We start from the raw sequence: 23,124 nt of genomic DNA, 5'->3' as shown, positions 1-23,124 counted from the left end.
TCTTAGGTGCCTAAACTCCTTTGTTGTTCAAGCCCTATGAGCCCAATCCTGCCTCCATTAAAATCAATGAGAATTTGACTCTGAAAATAATGGTAGCAGGATTGGGCCCTCTATATGAGAGCATTAAGTCAGTGATAAAATAATCTATCATTCTGACAAGCTACCAGAATGTTTTTTGTGTGGAGAATGGAAATTCTGTTCTGTGGAGGATTAAGAAATTTGTTTTAATTCCAGTTCGAATGACATCTGACAATTTCAAAATTCTCTCCAAAAGAAAATTAAAAATTGTTTCAGATCAAAATGTTTTATTTTGACAAAACTAAAACTTGCTTAGATTTTGATTTTTTAATTTTATATTATATATGATACGCCACAAATTTCAAAATGAAGTTGTTTAGAAAGGAAAAAAAATAAAAAATGTTTCATTCTGATTGTATTGAAACAGGATGTTTCGACATTGTCAGAATCACCCCCCTGGCAACACCCCCCAAGTTTTGGCAAAATCAATATGATTTACAAAGTGTTTCGATTTTGACAGAACTGCATTCTTGGATGGAAAATGTTTCTGTCAAAGATTTTCCAACCAGCTTTAGTCGTTGTGAACTTGGTGTAAATGTAGTCCATGGTCCTGATTCTGCAAACGCTTATGGTCGTGCTTAACTTTACTTATGGGAATAGTTCCATTAATATCAGTGGGACTAATCATGTAAAATTACTCATGTGCATAAGCCTTTGCTGGATTAAACCCTATGAGGTTACACAGTTAATTTGATTTTTTCATAGACATATTAATGCACTTATTCATGTATAAGAAAATAAAATGTTAATATTTAATATAAACTGGGATCGAGTGATAAGTCCATGTACTTTTCCCTAGGTTAACTAAATCTGTTTTTATGCTCTTGCAAATGTCTTCAAGACAACAAATGCATACAAATATTTTAAAAGTACTAATAACATTTATCGATTTTAATGTAGAATTATAATTAACAAAAGAGAATGTCTTATTAATAAAGGAGAATCTTAATGAGGGAATTGATTGTAAAATGCAGATGACATTATTTACATTGTTTTTTCCCATAAGGAAACCTCCTAAGCCACAGTCAGCACACATCAAAACACAAATTGAAAAAAAAATAGTTAAAACACAAACATTTAGTATAAGACAGTTTTATCCTGGGAATGCCATTTGTTGAAAAACTACATTAGGGAAAAAAAAGTCCTAGTAAAATTATTCTTGTCAATCTCCTGTCAAGAACTTCTGAACGTATCTGTGCAGCATAACTTGTGCATCTGGAAAACACAAGAATTTCTACATAGTGTGAATATTCCATCACTCCATCTTTATTATGGAGTTGTTCAAATGTTTTCATGTATGTAAACAGAATTTTCTTTTGCAGTATGCACCAAAATAATAATCAGCACAGATTTTTCTTTGAAAGAGCAACATCATACAGATTATGCTAATCAAATAAGCCAGTGAAGTGCCAGTAAGCTTGTGGGTTTTTTGTATCTGTATATACAGTAAATTTCCACAAAATACTATTGCATTTATTTCAGATTTACAGAACTAAATATAAACTGCTAGATTTTTGCTAATTATTAGCAGAAGCTGTAAGCAATCAGTGGCTAAATTCATAAACAAAAGATGAAAGAAGTAGCATTTTATTCCTGGAGTAATTCTTGAGATCTTAAATGGTTGGTCCTTAAGGAGATGAGAACTGTCCTTTATTCAGTAGATCTTAACAGTGCAATGTGCAACAATTCCTAAAACCGTCTAAAAAGTTTCATCAGTAGACTCCAGTAGAGCTCCTTGATTCAAGGAAGGAAGGTTTGTATTTCTTGCCTGCTCTATTCACGCAGAATTGTAAAAAGTTCCCTTAACGTTTTTAAAAATTATTATTATTGATTCCTATAGTTGACTGTCTTGTTACTTCAGAAATAAGGGCTTCATACTGAGACACTGAAGGACACTTTTCTCTCTGTGTTCAATTGAAAGGTAGAAAAAAGAAGAAAGAGAACATAAGAAAAGCTTAAAGTGTAGAAGAGACACAAAATTCAGAGTAAAGTTACTAAAAGAACTTAACAGCATGCATCAGAGATTTAGTGAGAACAAGAAAGGGACAGAATGCCAAAGATAAACTTTACATAAAGGCAGTTTCCCTGCAATATAGAATAGTTTATAAAATTAACATTTTTTGCTTTCTAAAACTATTCTTTTGAATTTATCTGTCCCTTTCTAAATAAGTGACTTCAATACTGTTTCATAAGCTCATTTTCTTGAAGCTTCCTCTGATAACGTTTTAACAGTTTTTAAAAGACTTCTTGGAAATCTTATATATAAAAAAAATGTCATTTTACAAGGGAAAAAAGTGTTTAAAGATTTCTCGTTGCCTGCCCAGACAGGCAAAAAACCCTAACTACAGCTGTCTGTTCTGGCTTTACTAATAAGCAAGATAGAAAGCCAGTTAAGCAAGCAATATTTACATCTGTTAATGCAATGTGCACTTATTCTTATAGGTAATGCTGTTAGTTTGTTGTAAATGAAATTAATCTCATTTACATTTTGGGCAGGAAACTCACCACTTGGCCCACATCTCATGTAGTGGGTAATAGCATTAGGAGCTTTGTTGCTCCCTAGACCTGCTTTTTGAATTTCTGCTTTCTGGTACAGCTTCCACATCTGCAGGAGAAAAGCATTTCATGTTATTCAATTTGTTTAGCAGGACAAGAAAAAGCCCTCACTTAACAATACGCAGTTACTTAATAGTAGGATATAGCTGCTCAAAGGTATAAGAAGACTTTTTTGAGGGACAGGGTTGTTGAGGGAGAGGGAAGGAAGGAAGGAATTCACTACAATCATCTACAGACATATATTAAAGGTAAACCTGTTATAAAAGTTCATATCTGCATTTTAAAAATAATCAAATATAAAATAATCAAATATTACTTTTCAAATCCACAAGAGGATAAATTCAACATTTAAATTTAATAGCCCTAAATCTGTGCCAGTATGAAAGGGTAAAACACCACTGAAATCAATGGAACTGTGCCCACTTACACCAGCAGAGAAATTGGCTCAACTTTTTTTTGTTTGTTTAAACCTAACTGCTAGTAACACATATATAACTATTTACTAAAATGGTTAAATTCAAGTCTGTAAAGTGGAAAATAACCTTTGCATGAAACAGATATAACATGCACAATACAGTATCTTAACTAAGTGTTCACTTAGAAAAGCAAAGCTTCGGGCAAACTTTTCGTTGCAAGCAAAAAATTATTCCTGTTCATGGCAGAACAATTAATTAAATGTCTAATGTCCATTTTTGGCTGATGACCAAATACTCTGAATTATTACGCAAAATTTGATTTTTAGGCCTGGATTTCCATTTCTAAGGCCAGCAGGGACCAGGAATCGCAGAGACATGGATCAAGAAATGAGTGCACTAAATTGCTTCGTATGAAGCCCTCTGATTGATCTAGGAGCAACACTGATGGGATCTGAAGGTAATCCCACAAAGCCTCCACAGCTGAAACAAGAATGAAAAGATTCAGCCATGATGTGTGAGTATTTGTTAGGGAGTACAGTACAGAGGAGTACAGAGGAGAAAAACTCTCTATGCATGAGCACATCTGTTTTTTCCCCCAAATATTAGAGCTGACGAGCAGCAGTTGAACATGGTTGATTTTTCAAGGCCATCAAATATTCCCTAATAATGGGTCTGCTCCCACTCCCATTGGAATTGATGGGGCAGGATCAGGCCCAACAGAAAACCAGGAACACAGGGTTACTTTTAAAAGTCCTACGATCAATAGCACATCAGAAATTGGAAAAATAAGGGCCAAACTGAGTAACTTATAGTGGCCCAAACTGAAAAAGTTCACTCCAGAACCCCAATGTGAAGATATGAAATTTAAAAGGGCTGATTTTCATTTATACAAAGCCTCTTAATTTCACTCTAGTAGTGTAAGGTGCTAGTAGTGAAAATGGATATAAAATAAAAATCGCATCCACATTAAGGCCTCTTTCTTTTGCCAGATTTATCATTTTATTAGTTATCAAATGTAACTGGCGAGTGTGGCTGCTCACGACAGACCATCAAACGTATCATTACTTACTGCCCAATTTATAAATATGAAGGAGGCATTACTGCAATAAATTCTGCTACTCCTGATGTAGCCATTTGGCTTGATCAACTGCAGGTGAAATTGTAGTTGCTGCTCTACACCAGAGCCATATGGAAGAAGAAGATTCGTGTGTGAGAATTTAGTGTTTGTGAAAGGAACAAAAATGATTCAAAGATGGAAGTACACATTGGCTGGAAAAGTTTCCTTTACTTTCTCAATATCAATCTATAAGGATCACATCTAGGGTTGAAAAGGTAGGTTGAAATTCTGTTTCCCTTCAATCGTTGGCCTCACTGCTGAGCACCAACATAGGTCGCAATGGTGCTGTTGGTTTATTCTTAATAAACTCAATGTACCTCGTGATAAGCTATCAGTTTTTCCAAGAAATAGGTTTGCTGTCAGTTACCCAACCCCCCCAAAAGTACCGATGCTTGTAGTGTGCTTTCTGAGTTCCTGTAGGATACTTCAAGATTTTATAGATTTCCTATAGAATTCCATAGATAACTTTTAAAATTTATTGTGCATATTTCTGTTAAACTGGCAGCACCGTATATGTTAAAAAATGAGTTAAACAAATATGGAACAACAAGAAGTGAATCAGAATGAAATGACCCAAGACTGATGTACTCTGTGTGTGTGAGAATAAGAAGAATTATGTTGACAGCATTTCTTTTATTGTATATAGGCTAGAAACTATCTTTAAAGGAGATACAGCAATGACATTAAGAAGCACAAGGCTGGACATAACCAAAGGATAAGTGAGAGATTTATCAGCCCATAAACTGTGTAGGTGTGCAAACATGGTAAAGGAAAGCTATTTTATGTTTTGGAAGAAGCATAATTTGTTCCTTCATGGAGTCTCTCTAAGACACTTTATGTTCTCCACTTACTTCCTCCTCACACCTTCATGCAGAGGAGACCTAGCAATGGATTCTCCAAAGTTCATCAATGATGCTCCTGTATCAGCTGAAGATATTTCTAGAGTGTGACACAAAGGAATTACTGCTTCCTTCATGAAGAGTTAAGTGAACTATTCTTGCAGCACTTCTAGTCCTTGCTGACCTGGGACCAAAGGTATCAAATTTGGGTCCCCATGTAGCAGCGCTGTGCACTGCCACGCAATTTCTGGCCAAAGAAGCACAACTGTAAAAGTTAGAATATGAAATTCATTATTTTCAACAAGATATATTTTCTTCTCTCATGCAGGTTTTTATATAGCACAGCTACTTTTGATTTCTCAAACCTAAATATTTAATTGTGTTTCAATTTATTAAAAAAATGCTGATGTCTATGTAAGGGTCTAGCTCTACAAGCAAATGCAATTTATAGCTGAAGTATGGTATAATTTTAAAGTTTGGTTTAAATCGTTTTAAGTTTAAATTGTTACCAGACTTTCAAGCAGTTGCAGAGATGCTAGAATTTTAAATAGCGTTTTTTTAACATTTTATATATCAAATATTTAAAATATATTATTTCAGCTGCATTCATATTTAATATAGTCTTATTGTCAAACCTCATATGCCTCATTTTCTAACTAAGCAATATTCTATCTGCATAGGAAAAAAAAGAATTGCCACCATAATTAGCAAAGATTTTTATTATTATTATACATTGTAAAAATTCTCATAAAACTATAGTGTTACTTGACTCCAAATAAAACAGCACATTGGACCACCTCTGTATGTCAGACATGAGAAGATAAACCACAGGAAAAGGAAAAAGAGGTAGAGGAGGATCATTTTTTCTATGCAACTGCTACACTTAATTTGATTGTTATATTTTAAAAAGTTACCATTTATGAATATTAACAATTGTTTTATTTATTAAAGTTCAAATATTTTAATAAATACGAACTGCAGTTCATATTTATTGTGCAGCAAACTGCAGGCACTGAATTATTTGGGCTACAACTTATTCCTTGAGCAAAATGACACACAAAACATAGCATAAATAAAAAGCAAAAGATACTAAAATCTCTCTAACAGGTTGGGTTTTTTTTGCTAGTATTGTATACGTGCAAGAGGAAAAAATAGGCATTTTTGTATGGGTGATGCATCTGAAAACAAAAGTACAAGTGAGGAAAGTACCTTCCTGTTGGTAAAAATTACCTGGTTCTTTGTGCAATTTTTGGCAATGCAGCATGCAACTGCTTTAACATGCATTCAATAATGTAGAAAAACAAAATATTTCTAACGTGACAAATAAAAATACAGAACATTAGTTTGTATTATTAAGGCTTTTAGAGGCATGCAGAAAATATACAGTGCAATTAATGTTTCGTGCAAGCTTTGGTGTGATTACAATTTTACATTTATACGCATGCTGTAATACACAGCTGATTTTTATATCACCATTCAGAGGAAAACACCCCACCATAAACCTGCCAGAAACTATTTTTTATTTTTAGTGGAACATTCCCTAAATCAGTGGACATTGAGAAGAACATCTGTGTCATTTGTATTTAATATGACATCTCTCGTATCATACACAACCATACTCATACCAAACAGTTTGGTTATCTTCAGAAACCAGTAAAGGGGATTCAATCTTGCTAGTATTTACACATGCAGAAGAAGCAGTACATTCACTATTTAGAACTGACTGTGGGTTACTGTTATCAGACTTACGGTCATCAGAAGACTGTTCATGATCTTTTTGTAAAGATTTAACTGATGAGACAAATGTCTGATCAGTTACCTTAGCTGTAGACCTCTGAGGTAATCCACTTATATTACTAACTAATTCAGTGTTAAGGGATAAAAATGGCTGTGACACATGGGCCACAGTAAATGTCCCTGTGCTATCATTAGTTGATATACCAACTTTATCACTGAACACATTAGTGCTCAAAGTTTTGTCAACATTTGATTTTCCCATCCTTGAATTCCTAGGCTTCTCAGATTTATATCCCGAGTGATCTGGTTTAATTGTATTATCTAAATCATTTTGTGGAACAGAATCTACATTGTAAGATGTATAATGAAAAAAACTAGAGGACTGCTGGTGTGCACGGTACTCACTAGATGCTGATGGAATGCTTCTATCAGCTGTAGATGGTGCTGGATCAATTGATACAGGCTGCCTACTGTCTTTAGATAAAAAATCATGAATGCTTGTCCTTCGAGTAGTTCCTTCTGCTGTAGAAATCACACTGCTTGCACGAGGTAAGGTAGCATAAGGGCTGCAATCTTTTGATTGTCGTTGTGATGGATTTGTCTGTACTTTTTCTTTGATTGACTTGACCTTTCCTTGAGTACCTGACATCAATTTTATTGGAGAACTGGTAAAGTAGGTATCTTCAGTTTTACGAGGGCTGGGCCTTACAAGCTGTTCAGGTTTAGCTGACCTTCCATCTGAGAAGTCAACTGTGTTTTTCACACTTAATGACCTGACGATACCACTGCTGACAGACGACTGTTTCCTTAGCTTTTCTTTTCCTGCCAACTCAGCAGACTCAGACAAACTTTTCATTACTTCATCTAAAAGATTCTCTTGGCTTGCACACTTTATCTGTCAAAACATATCCAAACAGCTTATTGATTTAATTTTTAAATTTACAAGATATTTTAGTCATCTTTATTGCATGAAAGTGAAAAACAACTAGATTATTATTTTATTTAAATACTACATTTATTTGAATTGCTTAAGACTACTTATTAGTGGCAAAAGTGCAAGTGATATTTTACCTCTTAAATTTGAATTGTATATAACTTTGTGCTATCATATAGATTGGCTATAAGGAAACATTCCTACCTTGGAAACTAGATGTCTGTGAAAGGCTGCAACTATCTAGAGTTCATGAGATATTACTTCTCCTCTGACATCAAGTAGCTCAACCAATCAATGGATTAGAACTTCAAACTCACATCTTCTCTCCTGCCCTCCTTTTCACTAACTAATTGATAATTTCCTTAACAATTTGAACAATATGTACCAATGTTTTGAACCTAAGACTAGTGTGTGGAGTTCCGGATTTCGAACCAGGTTCAAGCAGCTGGAAGAAATCCAATATGCAAAGTTGGAAGAAAGTTTCCTTTTCTGTTCAACCAGCTCCATCCATCTGGAATTCATAGGCTATGTCTAATAGTACTCAAAATCTTGACCAGGAGGAATTTTAAATTAAATCATGACCTCATTTTCTCATGAAAAAGTAAAGAGGTGGCTTGGTGATAGCTCTTAAGCATCAGGGAATTCACCAGTTCAATGATCTCTAGGACCCAGTGGTCTGAAGCAATGCTCGCCATTCTTGAAATCAAAAAGGACAAAAAGTCCTCGAAGGATGGAGTAAAAGGGGAAGAAAGACAAGGATTTGGATACTCTAGGACTAGTTCAGTGTTCTCTGGAGCATCCTCAAATTCACTAAATATAGCCCCCACCAGCAGGTCAGTCTACAAAGGTCTAGAAGGAAGAGTGCTGTCTCCTGTGGCAGGGACAGAATGACTTCTCCAATTGTGTGGGTTTTTGCTGGCTGCAAGCTCTTGAAGAGGACTTCTGCAAGTGTCTGTTATGCAATCTAACTGAAGATTTCCTCTGGAAAACAGGCTAATTCAAGCCTAGAGTCCTAGCCATTGACTTTGTGCTTTTCTTTTTTTTCCAAAATTCCAAAATTCAGCAAAGCACTTAAACACACATAAATCCATCCATATTCAGCAAAGCACTTAAGAAAAGGTTTAACATTAAGCATGTGAAATGAGACAATCATGGGGAATAGGTATGCACCTAAGCATGTGCTTACATACCTTGCTAAATCAAAGCTCAAGTCATCTGTGTCTTTAAAAGTGAAGTCCACAACTTTTGCCTGGGCCTCAACTTAGAGACCAGAATTCCTGAGCCAGTAGGGTTTCCTAAGGAAGGGAGTAATAACCAAAGTCCCACCAGTTTTGTCTGAGATATCACAGAAACTATTGGAAACAGTCTGGCCTTTTTTAAACAACTCCGGAAATTCCTGTTTCTTAACTCAGGAATGTACTGGTCCCAAAAGGTGGCTCTGGACCAGAAAAAAAATTATATCTGGCTATAACTGCCACCATTCATAATGTCAGGGAAACTGAAGAATAAACTTTTATTCCAAATATGTCCAATCATTTGGACTCAATGACATCTTCCCATTTCTAGTTTTCTCACTTGCAACAGAGATCACAAGTGAGTATATTATAGGACACTGGTAAAATACATCAAACCCCTCCTTGAGAATTTGGTATGAAGGATTCAGGTTTCCTTGAGACAGAAATACCATAGGCAGGAGTGGTTCGACACCTCTTTAGCTAGCTTCAACAAACCTTCATTGACTGAGAGGGCTATTCTTCCTTTTTCTTGGACTTCCAGGAAGTCCAAAAGTTTAAGTGGTGGCTTCCTGGCCAAAAATACTAAAAGGATATTGTAGGAACAGATTTTCGATAGCCCAGAGCCCAGTAACATGTTTAAACCACTGCCAGCAGCTGGAGTACCTACTGTTATGCTTATTGCTGAAAGCAGCTAAAGGGAGGCCTTTTTGACACCTCAGCACAGCTAACAGATCAGGAGGGGAGGGTGAAGTGAGTGACTTCAAGAAGAAAACATGACCCTCTGTCCTCCTGACATGAGCTGTATTTCCACAGCATGTGGTTTTGCAAGATGGAAAGTCTGGCAATAGTTAACTATTGCTATACAGCTGGTTAACTGGTGGAAAGTTCCCCTACCCGACTGATGGAAAATTGCCCACCTGACAGGCTGGAAATCTCCACCCTTAATTTAACTTCTCAGCAATTTTGTTAATGAACAAGCTATGTAATTCTAACAAGTTGGATATAAAATCAGAAAGAAATCTGAACTCAGTGGACACTTGAACATTTGGACACCTTTCAAGTTCCCTTGCAGCCGTCCACTGGACGCTTGCAGTTATCCACTTGAGACCTCCCCAAGACCTTGGGGTGTTTTACTAATCTGTTTTGGACATGTGGAAGTGCTTGAAACTAAGTAAAGTGTAGCTTTAAGTGAAAGCACTCGTATTGTCCTGTTTGTACCAACCATCTATTGGTCTGACGGCCGTATCTCCATTGATTTATTTCCTGACACCACCTTGCACAGAATAAAGTTACCTAGAACTTTGGACTGAAAGAACCCTGGGAAACAATATCAGGAGTTACAGACATTCATCCCACCCAAACTAGACAGATCCTAGCATCAATTGGAGATGTTGAAATAGGCAAGATGGCCTCCTTAGATGATGAGTTAGAGGAGGGAAACCTCTGAAGATAATCCCACCACTTTCTCCACTTTCATGAGGAGGGCTGTGACAGCAGTTCTCACTGAAGACAATTAAGAGGCAGTAAGAGGAAAGGAAACCACTCTGGGGCAAATGGCTGCCCACCCAGCCACTACTGATGAGTACGCCCAGCTGCAGCACTTAGGACAGGAGCCCTCAACTTTTCTTTCCTAATGTGGTCATCAGGGAAGCAGCAACCACTTATAAATTGTTACACTTTGTATTTATTTCTTTTAAAATTACACCAGGAATGGATTGATCTCCTTTTACTGGGGATGCACAGCCAGAGTTAAATACACTCCCTGCCATCTGACCAGCTCTACTAATCCCAGGTGGGCAGCAGCTGTTTTTCCCCACTGCACACTGAACCAGAATGCCACTTTGCTCCTACTTAGCATAGCATCTCATATTACATTCTGTAGCCATCACCCTCCTTTTCCTATTTTCCTTAACAAAAACTAAATTTTGGACCTGAAAATGAAAGGCTTTTCTATAGGAACCTTTAGTTTGCAGCAAGCTGTAGTGTGAATCTACCCCACACTAGTTTGCCACTGACTGTCTGTATCAACACTCCTGACACTCATTATCAGTTCAGTAATGCACTTCGATATAGTCCTGATTAAAAAAAAACTATATCAAAGTGTATAAACAAACTATTAATGCATGTCAGCAGGGTTCACATGGATAGACACAGGCTAGTACAGGATATAGTCACACACCCAGCTTGCCACGAACTAATTGTTTGTGTAGACAAACTACTATTTGACAGTGTCTCTTTAAACGAATTTAAGGGGGTCCTGCAATGGCATACATTATAAGTACCATATTAAATCTGTGCATAAATATAGGGTATTGTATAGCCCTAAAATTAAAATATTTTTTTTAACTAACCTCTGTAGAAGTAACCTTGTTGCTTTCTTCTAAAAACTGCTGCAGAGTAACAACCTCACTTCCAGGAGAACCAGTTTTGATCTTCTGCTTTCCTTGATTATCCACTGTTTCAGGCATTTTTCCCTGGATCATGGGACTCGACTTGGTGTGACTTTTCAAATACTGGATGGGACTGCTGCTGCTGCTAGACCAAGCCTCATGTTCATGAAGCAGACTAAATTCTCCACTGCTGTGACTTTGTGGCCTACTTTGGTTGTTAATTCCACCTGCTTTTGGGGCAAACAGTATTAAATGTTCTATAATAATAATTACATGAAAATAATTGTTGAACAGCACATTCTGAACAATATCTGGAGGATTATTAGATGTCATTTAATCAGGGCTGGATCTAGGTACCAGCAAACCAAGCACATGCTTTGGGCAACACAATTTTTTTTTTTGCACTTCAGCACTTGTGCTCCCGGAGGTTTTTTGTTTTTTGTTTTGCTTGGGGCAGCCAAAAGCCTAGAGCTGGCCCTGCATTTAATAATGCCTGTTTATATAATTTTTTAAAAATGTTGAAGACTCTAATTGTCCTGTATTACTCAGATCAAATATCCTATTCTGAAATCATGTTATAAATGCAATTTCATTCCCTTGGCTTATCTGTTACAACTTTTCAACCTGATTTTTTCAGTTTTTCAATGAAAAAAAAGCACCCTTCACTTGAAATTTAATCCTAAGAGGTTAAATGTATACAGAAGACTTTATGATTCAGTTCATGTTCAGCAACTCTGTAAAGCAGATATTGTCATCTGCTACTCATGTGATATCTTACATAAATGAGACAGAAAAGGTAGAACATGAATGATATCATAGAATCATAGAACTGGAAGGGACCTTGAGAGGTCATCAAGTCTAGTCCCCTGCACTCATGGCAAAACTAAGTATTATGTAGACCACCCCTGACAGGTGTTTGTCTAACCTGCTGTTAAAAATCTCCAATGATGTAGATTCCATAACCTCTCTTGGCAATTTATTCCAGTGCTTAATCACCCTGATAGTTAGGAATTTTTTCCTAATGTCCAACCAAACCACCTTTGCTGCAATTTCAGCCCACTGCATCTTGTCCTAACCTGAGAGGTTACGGAGACATTTTTTTCTCCTTCATCCTTGTAACAACCTTTTATGTACTTGAAAACTGCTATCATGTCCCCTCTTCAGTCTTCTCTTCTCAAGACTAAACAAACCCAGTTTTTTCAATCTTCCCTCACAGGTCATCTTTTAATCATCCTTGTTGCTCTTCTCTGGACTATCTCCAATTTGTCCACATCTTCCCTGAAATGTGGTACCCAGAACTGGACACAATATTCCAGCTGAGGCCTAATCAGCACGGAGTAGAGCGGAAGAATTACTTCTCATGTCTTGCTTACAACACTGCAGTTAATAACCCCAGAATGATGTTTGCTTTTTTTTTTTTGCAATGTTGACTCATATTTAACTTGTGATCCACTATGACCCCCAGATCCCTTTCTGCAGGACTCCTTCCTTGAATCTATTTCCCTATGTTAAGTTCTCCTCACACCTTCTATGGGCCATCTTAATTATCACTTCAAAAAGTTTTTTTTCCTCCTGCTGATGATAGCTCATCTCAATTGATTAGACTTTTCCTGTTGGTATGCATACTTCCACCTTTTCATGTTCTCTGTATGTATAAATATCTCCTGTCTGTGTGTTCCATTCTATGCATCCGAAGAAGTGAGCTGTAGCTCACGAAAGCTCATGCTAAAATAAATTTGTTAGTCTTTAAGGTGCCACAAGTACTCCTGTTCTTTTTGCGGATACAGACTAACACGGCTGCTACTCTGAAACCTTCCTAGGTAGTCATTTCCCATTTTATATGTGTGCAACTGATTGTTCCTTCCTAAGTGGAGTACTTTGCATTTGTCCTTATTGAATTTCATCCTGTTTTCATCAGTCCATTTCTCTGGTTTGCCCACATCATTTTGAATTTTAATCCTATCCTCCAAAACATTTGTGATCCCTCCCAGCTTGGTATTGTTCACAAACTTGAAGAAAATGACTGCCACTTCTTCAAGAGAATTTTCTAGAAAGGCTCCTGTAGAAAGGTTTTCCTTATATTGTAAATGTTAGTTTATTACAATTGTGACCTGAAGGAGGAACACAGCAGTAAGTGCAAAAAAAATTGCTGCTATAACAATTTTATTTGATTTTCAATCTTTCTTAGAGGATCAGAGTAAAAGATACTGGTGAATAGTAAACTGCTCTCTACCCTTTTTGTTATTTCTGAATAATGTAATTATATTTGAAGAAAGGAAAATTGTCTACAGTAGAAACTGTTGATGTACTATATACAATCTGGGGCACAAGTTACCTCAGGGAATCTTTCATAGTAGAGAGTAACAAAATGAACAAGGCAAAAATCCGCTGTTCTAGTATTTAATTCTCAATTACCAATAAACAGGTATTATCAAGAAAGTACAGTAATTCCTAACTTAAAGTTGTCCCAGTTAGGGTTGTTTTGTTGTTATGTTGCTGATCAATTAGAGAACACGCTCGTTTAAAGTTGTGCGGTGCTCCCTTATAATGTTGTTTGGCAGCTGCCTGCTTTGTCCACTGCTTGCAGAAAGAGCAGCCCGGTAGAGCTAGCTGGTGGGGGCTTAGAACCAGGGTGGACCAGCAGTCCCCCTATCAGCTCCCTGTGAGGCAGCTGCCCAGCAGGCTATCAATTGCCAGGAAGTTCAGCTGTCTTTCCTTGTTTAAAATTTATACAGAGAGAGAGAGAGAGAGAGAGAGAGAGAGAGAGAGTGTGTGTGTGTGTGTGTGTGTAAAAAATATAGTCTTTTGTCTGGCGAAAAAAAATTCCCTGGAACCTAACCCCCACATTTACATTAATTCTTATGGGGAAATTGGATTCACTTAATATCGTTTCGCTTAAAGAAGCATTTTTCAGGAACATAACTACAACGTTAAGCAAGGAGTGGGTCCGATTTTATTTAATCTATTTATCGCTGACCTCGGAACCAAAAGTAGGAGTGGGCTGATAAAGTTTGCGGATGACACCAAGTTGGGAGGTATTGCCAATTCGGAAAAGGATCGGGATATCCTCCAGGGAGATTTGGATGACCTTGTAAACTGGAGTATTAGTAACAGGATGAAATTCAATAATGAGAAGTGTAAGGTTATGCATTTAGGGATGACTAACAAGAATTTTAGTTATAAGCTGGGGACGCACCAGTTGGAAGTAACGGGGGAGGAGAAGGACCTAGGAGTCCTGGTTGATCGTAGGATGACTATGAGTAGGCAATGTGATGTGGCCGTTAAAAAAGCTAATGCGGTCTTGGGATGCATTAGGCGAGGTATTTCTAGTAGAGATAAGGAGGTGCTAGTCCCGTTATATAAGGCGTTGTTGAGACCTCATTTGGAGTATTGTGTGCAATTTTGGTCTCCCATGTTTAAGAAGGATGAATTCAAACTGGAACGAGTACAAAGAAGGGCCACTAGAATGATCCAAGGAATGGAAGGCCTGTCGTATGAAAGGAGACTTGAGGAGCTCGGTTTGTTTTCCTTAACCAAAAGAAGGATAAGAGGAGATATGATTGCACTCTTTAAATATATCAGAGGGATAAATACCAGGGAAGGAGAGGAATTATTTCAGCTCAGTGCTAATGTGGACACGAGGACAAACGGATATAAATTGTCAGTTAGGAAATTTAGGCTTGAAATTAGACGAAGGTTTCTAACCATCAGAGGAGTGCAATTCTGGAACAGCCTGCCGAGGGAAACAGTGGGGGCGAAGGACCTCCATGACTTTAAGATTAAGCTGGATACGTTTATGGAGGGGATGGTATGATAGGATAATGGGTTTAGTCAATAGGTCAATAACGTACCACACTGGTAATTAGTACAAAGGGTCAATGTTGGGATATTGTTAGCCTTTTCCAGAGGGTCTGGCTGGAGAGTCTTGCCCGCATGCTCGGGGTTCAGCTGATCGCCATATTTGGGGTCGGGAAGGAATTTTCCTCCAGGGTAGATTGGCAGTGGCCCTGGAGGTTTTTCGCCTTCCTCCGAAGCATGGGGCAGGGGTCGCTTGCTGGTGGATTATCTGCTACTTGAAGTCTTTAAAGCACGATTTGGAGCATTCAACAGCAGAGTCAAGGGAGAGAATTAGTTCATGAGTGGGTGGATCGGCTTATGTGGCCTGCATCTTGCAGGAGGTCAGACTAGATGATCATAATGGTCCCTTCTGATCTTGAATTCTATGATTCTATGAGTTACTGTATTAGTCAAATACATTCTATGAAGTCTTATGAATGGATGCTACTCTAACATGTTCAGCATTCTTAAGCCAGCAGTAAATAAAAAAATCTTGTGGAATGCCCATCACAAACAGGATTAAAATGGTTTAAAAAAATCTATATTAATACATGAAATATAGGGAATACTGCTAATAGTGTGGTAACATCATCTAGTTTTCAAAGGCAAAATTTAAAAGATTATAAAGGTGACTGCATTTTATTATATACACGTCTATATACCTTATATTATTTTGGTTAGTTTGTATTGTACATTTTTACAGATTTTATTTCAGAGATAAGATGCCAGAAACACACAGATACGATACAAAAAATTAAGGAGTATTATTTCCCTGTTTAAAAATGTAATTGAATTGAAATTAATTTTGTGGCTAATTTTTTTTTTAGAATATTTCTTTTTCTATAGTTAAGTCCAAAGGAGATAGCAAAGAGTTACAAATGGATCTCATAATACTGAGTGACTGGGCAACAAAATGGTAGATGAAATTCAGTGTCGATAAATGCAAACTAATGCACATTGGAGAACATAAAAATCCTGACTATACATGTTTTTAATGAAGTAAATACTAATGGGAATTGTGTGATCATGGGAAACTTTAACTTCCCAGATATAGACTGGAGGACAAGTGCTAGTAATAATAATAGGGCTCAGATTTTCCTAGATGCTATAGCTGATGGATTCCTTCACCAAGTGGTTGCTGAACCAACAAGAGGGGATGCCATTTTAGATTTGGTTTTGGTTAGTAGTGAGGACCTCATAGAAGAAATGATTGTAGGGGACAACCTTGGTTCGAGCGATCATGAGCTAATTCAGTTTAAACTAAATGGAAGGATAAACAAAAATAGATCAGTGACTAGGGTTTTTTATTTCAAAAAAAAATTAAGGAAATTAGTTAGGGAAGTGGATTGGAGTGAAGAACTTGTGAATCTAAAGATGGAGGAGGCCTGGAATTATTTCAAGTCAAAGTTGCAGAAACTATCAGAAGCCTGCATCCCAAGAAAGGGGAAAAAATTCATAGGCAGGAGTTGTAGACCAAGCTGGATGAGCAAGCATTTCAGAGAGGTGATTAAGAAAAAGCAGAAAGTCTACAAAGAATGGAAGATGGGAGTGATCAGCAAGGAAAGCTACCTTATTGAGGTCAGATCATGTAGGGATAAAGTGAGGAAGGCCAAAAGCCATGTAGAGTTGGACCTTGCAAAGGGAATTAAAACCGGTAGTAAAAGGTTCGATAGCCATATAAATAAGAAGAAAACAAAGAAAGAAGAAGTGGGACTGCTAAACACTGAGGATGGAGTGGAGGTTAAGGATAATCTGGTCATGGCCCCATATCTAAACAAATACTTTGCCTCAGTCTTTAATGAAGCTAATGAGGAGCTTAGGGAAAATGGTTAGAATGACAAATGGGAATGAGGATATGGAGGTAGATATTGCCACATCCGAGGTAGAAGCCAAACTTGACCAGCTTAATGGGACTAAATTGGGGGACCCAGATAATCTTCATCGAAGAATATTAAAGGAACTGGCACATGAAATTGCAAGCCCATTAGCAAGAATTTTTAATGAATCTGTAAACTCAGGGGTTGTACCGTATGACTGGAGAATTGCTAACATAGTTCCTATCTTTAAGAAATGAAAAAAAGTGATCCGGGCAACTATAGGCCTGTTAGTTTGACATCTGTGGTATGCAAGGTCTTTGAAAATTTTTTGAAGGAGAAAGTAGTTAAGGACACTGAGGTCAATGGTAATTGGGACAAAATACAACATGGTTTTACAAAAGGTAGATCGTGCCAAACCAACCTGATCTCCTTCTTTGAGAAGGTAACAGATTTTTTAGACAAAGGAAATGCAGTGTATCTAGTTTACCTTGATTTCAGAAAGGCATTTGATACAGATCCTCAAAGGGAAAAGAGAGTTACTCACCATTGTAACTGTTGTTCTTCGAGATGTGTTGCTCATATCCATTCCAGTTAGGTGTGCGCGCACTGCGTGCACATTCATCGGAAGACTTTTACCCTAGCAACACTCGGTGGGTCGGCTGGGCGCCCCCTGGAGTGGCGCCGCTATAGCGCCAAATATATACCCCTGTCGACCCATCCGCTCCTCAGTTCCTTCTTGCCGGCTACTCCGACAGTGGGGAAGGAGGGTGGGTCTGGATATGAGCAACACATCTCGAAGAACAACAGTTACAACGGTGAGTAACCGTCTTTTCTTCTTCGAGTGATTGCTCATATGCATTCCAGTTAGGTGATTCCCAAGCCTTACGTAGGCAGTGGGGTCGGAGTGAGATGTTGCAGAATGCAAAACTGCTGAGCCAAAGGCTGCATCATCTCTAGACTGTTGAACCAATGAGGCAAAGGTGTTAACCGGGGACCAGGTAGTTGCACGACACATCCCCTGGAAGGGTAAGTGAGCCAGGAAGGCAGCAGAAGAAGCCTGAGCCCTGGTGGAATGTGCAGTAAGGTGGCTCGATGGAACATGGGCCAAGTCAGAGGAGGTGCGATGCACGACGTCACCCCAGATGAAATCCTCTGGGAGGAGACGGGTAGGCCCTCTGACCGGTCTGCCAGTACAACGAAGAGTTGGGGCATTACGAAAGGGCTTTGTCTGCTCGAGATAGAATGCGAGCGCCCTACGGACGTCTAGGGAGGGCAAATGTGCTCCCCTCGCGATGAGTGTAGCTTCGGAGTGAAGACCGGAAGGAAGATATCCTGATTGATATGCAAGGTCGACAGCACCTTGGGGAGGAAGGCCGGACGTGGTCAGAACTGCACCGTGCCCTTGAGAAACACAGTATACCGTGGGTCCACCGTGAGAGCCTGAAGCTCGGAGACTCGTCTGGCCGATGCAAAGGCTACAAGGAAAAACTGTCTTCCAGGACAGATATATCAGCGAGCATGTTGTCAGTGGCTCGAATGGGGCAGTCATAAGACTGGTTAGAACCAGGTTGAAGACCCAGGTTTTGGCGGGACGGCGAACTTGGGGGGTGTAAACACCCCAAGCCCTTGAGGAACCTAGAAACCACAGGGTGTGAGAATACGATGTGGCCACTCTCCCCTGGTGGAAGGTAGAGATGGCTGCCAAGTGTACCCTTAATGATGACACCGCCAGGCCCTGCCGTTTGAGAGACCAGAAGTAGTCCAAAATGGAATGGATCAGAACCTCAGTGAGAGAACATTGTGCGTTTCATAGCTGCAGGAGAAAACGTTTCCACTTGGCCAGATACATTAACGGAGTGGAAGGTTTCCTACCACCCAGGAGAAAAGACGGTTACTCACCGTAGTAACTGTTGTTCTTCGAGATGTGTTGCTCCTATCCATTCCAGTTAGGTGTGCGCGCCGCGCGTGCACGGCATCTCGGAACTTTTTTACCCTAGCAACACCGGCGGGCCGGCTGGCGCCCCCTGGAGTGGCGCCGCTATGGCGCGTGTTATATACCCCAGCCGGCCCGTCCGCTCCTCAGTTCCTTCTTGCCGGCTACTCCGACAGTGGGGAAGGAGGGCGGGTCTGGAATGGATAGGAGCAACACATCTCGAAGAACAACAGTTACTACGGTGAGTAACCGTCTTTTCTTCTTCGAGTGATTGCTCCTATGCATTCCAGTTAGGTGAATCCCAAGCCTTACCTAGGCGGTGGGGTCGGAGTGAGACGTGGCGGAGTGCAGTACCGCGGAGCCGAAGGCTGCGTCATCTCGAGACTGTTGGACCAACGCGTAGTGAGAGGCGAAGGTGTGGACCGAAGACCAGGTGGCCGCTCGACAGATGTCCTGGATCGGAACATTGGCCAGGAAGGCGGCAGACTAGGCGTGCGCCCTCGTCGAGTGTGCAGTGAGGCGGCATGGCGGCACGCGAGCCAGCTCGTAGCAGGTCCGGATACACGCAGTGACCCAGGAGGAAATCCGCTGGGAGGATATCGGCTCGCCTTTCATGCGGTCAGCAACCGCTACGAACAGCTGGAGCGAATGCCGGAAGGGCTTAGTCCGCTCGATGTAGAAAGCGAGCGCCGTGCGGACGTCGAGGGTATGCAGCTGTTGCTCCCGAGGTGAGGCATGTGGCTTCGGGAAGAACACCGGGAGGAAGATCTCCTGGTTGAGATGGAAAGCTGACACTACCTTCGGGAGGAAGGCCGGATGAGGGTGAAGCTGCACCTTGTCCCCATGGAAGACGGTGTATGGCGGGCTAACCGTCAGAGCGCGGAGCTCAGAAACTCGTCTCGCTGATGTAATGGCGACGAGGAAGGCCGTCTTCCAGGAGAGGTAGAGCAGGGAGCACGTGGCTAAGGGCTCGAACGGAGGACCCATCAGCTTGGCCAACACGAGGTTCAAATCCCAGGTCGGGGCAGGACGCCGCACCGGCGGGTACAAGCGGTCCAGGCCCTTGAGGAAGCGGGAAACCATCTGGTTTGAGAAGATGGACCAACCTTCCACGGATGGACGAAAGGTGGACACTGCCGCCAGGTGGACTCTCAAGGAGGAGACCGCAAGACCTTGCTCCTTAAGGTACCAGAGGTAGTCCAGGATGGTAGGGACCGGGACTACGAACGGATTGAGACCTCGTTGATCACACCAGAGTGCGAATCTCTTCCATTTCGCTAGGTAAGTGGAGCGAGTGGAAGGCTTTCTGCTCTCAAGCAGGACTTGCTGAACTGCTGCAGAACAGCCCCTCTCCGCGTGGGTCAACCACTCAGGTACCAAGCTCTAAGATGGAGGGACTGCAGGTTCAGATGGTGGAGCCTGCCGAAATCCTGGGTGATGAGGTCCGGCCACAACGGAAGGGGGATGGGTTCCCGAACGGAGAGCTCGAGCAGCAGGGTGTACCAGTGCTGCCTCGGCCAGGCCGGCGCTACGAGTATGATATGGGCTCTGTCCCTCCGAAGCTTCAGGAGCACTCGGTGCACAAGCGGGAACGGAGGGAAGGCGTAGAGGAGGCGATCTGTCCAGGGGTAAAGGAAGGCGTCCGACAGGGAGCCTGGCAAGCGACCCTGGTATGAGCAAAACAGGTGGCACTTCCTGTTCCCCCTGGAGGCAAATAGGTCTATTTGGGGAAACCCCCACCTCCGGAAGATTGCGTGGACGACATCTGGACGGAGGGACCACTTGTGGGAGAGGAACGACCTGCTGAGATGGTCGGCCAGCGTGTTCTGCACTCCTGGAAGAAAGGACGCTTCCAGGTGAATGGAGTGGGTCACGCAGAAGTCCCACAGGAGCATCGCTTCCTTGCACAGGGGGGAGGAGCGGGCTCCGCCCTGCTTGTTCACGTAGGACATCGCGGTGGTGTTGTCCGTGAACACTGTCACACAACGGCCTTGCAAGTGGGTGCAGAAGGTGCGACAGGCCAGGCAGATGGCGCGTAGCTCGCGAACATTGATGTGCAGAGCGAGCTCCTGGGCCGACCACTGGCCCTGCGTGTGGAGATCGCCCAGGTGAGCCCCCCAACCGAGTGCTGAGGCGTCCGTGGTCAGAGTGACGGCCGGCCGAGGAGGGTGGAACGGAACTCCGGCACACACGACCTCTGGGTTGAGCCACCAGTTGAGGGACTCGAGGGTCGTCCTGGTGACGATGGGGAGGATAGATTGCGACATGGAAGTAGGCGTCCTTCATGTCGAGGGCGGCAAACCAATCTCCCGGATCCAGAGAGGGAATGATGGTCCCCAAGGTGACCATGCGAAACTTGGGCTTGAGCAGGTACTTGTTTAGCTCGCGGAGGTCCAGGATAGGACGTAGCCCCCCTTTCGCTTTGGGGATGAGAAAATAACGGGAATAGAATCCCCTGCCCCGCCTGTCTTGAGGCACTGCTTCTATGGCACCCACGCTCAACAGAGTCTGAACCTCTTGTAAGAGGACTTGCTCGTGAGAAGGTTCCGTGAAGAGGGACAGGGAGGGTGGGTGGGAAGGTGGGGGTGAAACAAATTGCAGGCGGTATCCCGACTGGACCGTTTGAAGCACCCAGTTGTCTGTTGTTAATTGGGACCACGCCGAAAAGAAATGGGAAAGGCGGTTGTAAAATAACGGGGAAGGATCCGGTAGGGAGAGTGATGGGCCGTCCTCGAGCGTCCCATCAAAAGGCCTGCTTGGCCCCCTGAGGGGCCTTGGAAGCGGCCTGGCCCTGGTTGCGGCGGTTGCCGGAAGGACGACGGCGATTTTGGGCCGGTCGCCGGCTATTGTATGGCCGATATCGTTGCTGATAGACGGGCCGGGAGGGCTGCTGCCGGAAGGACCTGCGCTGCGTCGCCGGCGTGTGCATGCCGAGAGTACGGATTGCAATACGGCCGTCCTTCAGGGTCTGGATCCGAGAATCCGTCTTCTCGGAAAAAAGACCCTTTGTGTCAAAGGGCAGGTCCTGCAGCGTGTATTGGACCTCCGGCGGCAGGGTGGAGGACTGCAGCCAGGCGATGCGCCGCATCGTCACGCTGGAGGCTAAGGTCCGAGCTCCGGAGTCCGCAGCGTCGAGGGCGGCCGTGATGGAGAACCTAGATGATCTCCTTCCCTCGTCCAACATCGCCGCGAACTCTTGGCGGGAGGCTGTCGGCAGGAGCTCCGTAAATTTCGCCAGGGACGCCATGATGTCGAAGACGTACCTGGCGAGGAGGACCATCTGATTGGCGATACGCATCTGCAGAGCGCCAGCGGAATAGACCTTACGGCCTAGCAGGTCCATACGCCGCGCGTCCTTCGATTTGGGCGCAGGGGCAGGTTGGCCGTGCCTCTCCCTATCGTTGACCGATTGGACTACCAACGAGTCCGGGGTCGGGTGAGTATATAGATACTCATAGCCCGTGGGAGGGACAGAGTATTTGCGTTCAACCCCACGGGCTGTAGGAGGGACGGACGCAGGCGTCTGCCAGAGTGTGGTGGCATTCTTTTGAATTGTCCGCACGAAAGGCAGTGCGACGCACACTGGAACCTCTGCCCCAACTACATTCGTGATGGGGTCCTCGTCCTCCTGGACCTCCGCTATCGGTAGAGCCATAGCCGTCACCACGCAGCGAAGGAGGTCCTGGTGCGCCTTCAAGTCTATGGGCGGAGGCTCCTTGGTCGACGCTCCGGCCACCGCTTCGTCAGGCGAGGACGAGGAGGACAAGCCCTGGATGACCGCCTCCGAAGATGCCTGCTCGTCGGGAGGGTCGGGCTGCGCGTGCCCCTGGGGTTCAGGCGGTATGGAACCCGCGCCTGGCGGCGAAGGGGCCGGTCGGCTGAGTGTCGCCTCTGGTACCCTGCGCTCGGACGCCAGTGGTCTCGGGGGGAAGGGCACCCCCTGAGCCTCATACTGGGCCCAGGGAACCCAGAAGCCCCACGGCTGTGCCCCTTGAGGATGGCCCTGCGGGGTGGGCGGCAGGTGTCCGTAGCCCTCCGTCCCGGAAGCGACCGATGCGGGGCGGGATGGCCATGGAGGTGCCGAGGCGCTGACGGAGTGCGCCGTGGAATGAGGCAGTCCGTTCCCGGATGGCAGCGAAGAGCGATGCTGGTCCGCTCGGTACCGGGATGGCGACCGGGAGCGACGTCCGTCACGGTGCCGGAAGCTCGACTGGTGCCGGAAGCTCGACCTGGAT

General features: G+C 42.6%; 1 protein-coding gene across 16 annotated transcripts in view; it reads right to left on the bottom strand.

Annotated features, from left to right (window-relative positions):
* Positions 1-437: 437 nt before the first annotated feature.
* CCDC88A (coiled-coil domain containing 88A) overlaps positions 438-23,124 on the bottom strand; it is a 374,196-nt gene continuing 351,509 nt past the window's right edge. For 10 of the 16 annotated variants that reach the window (XM_039529460.1, XM_039529468.1, XM_039529463.1 and 7 more), the window contains 2 exons: positions 11,264-11,532; positions 5,771-7,638 (listed from right to left, as the gene is read on the bottom strand). In XM_039529460.1, coding sequence (XP_039385394.1) covers positions 6,610-7,638; positions 11,264-11,532 — 1,298 coding nt within the window. In that variant the 3' untranslated portion in view covers positions 5,771-6,609. Of the gene's footprint in view, positions 1,983-2,583; positions 2,684-5,770; positions 7,639-11,263; positions 11,533-23,124 lie in introns of those variants that run through there. The other 6 variants (XM_039529472.1, XM_039529477.1, XM_039529475.1 and 3 more) reach the window with 5 other exon arrangements.

This window comes from Mauremys reevesii, linkage group 3 (genome assembly GCF_016161935.1).
Source record: "Mauremys reevesii isolate NIE-2019 linkage group 3, ASM1616193v1, whole genome shotgun sequence".
NCBI lineage: Eukaryota > Metazoa > Chordata > Testudines > Geoemydidae > Mauremys > Mauremys reevesii.
The sequence above is the reverse complement of the archived record's forward strand: the minus strand, read 5'-3'. Positions and strand labels throughout refer to the sequence as shown.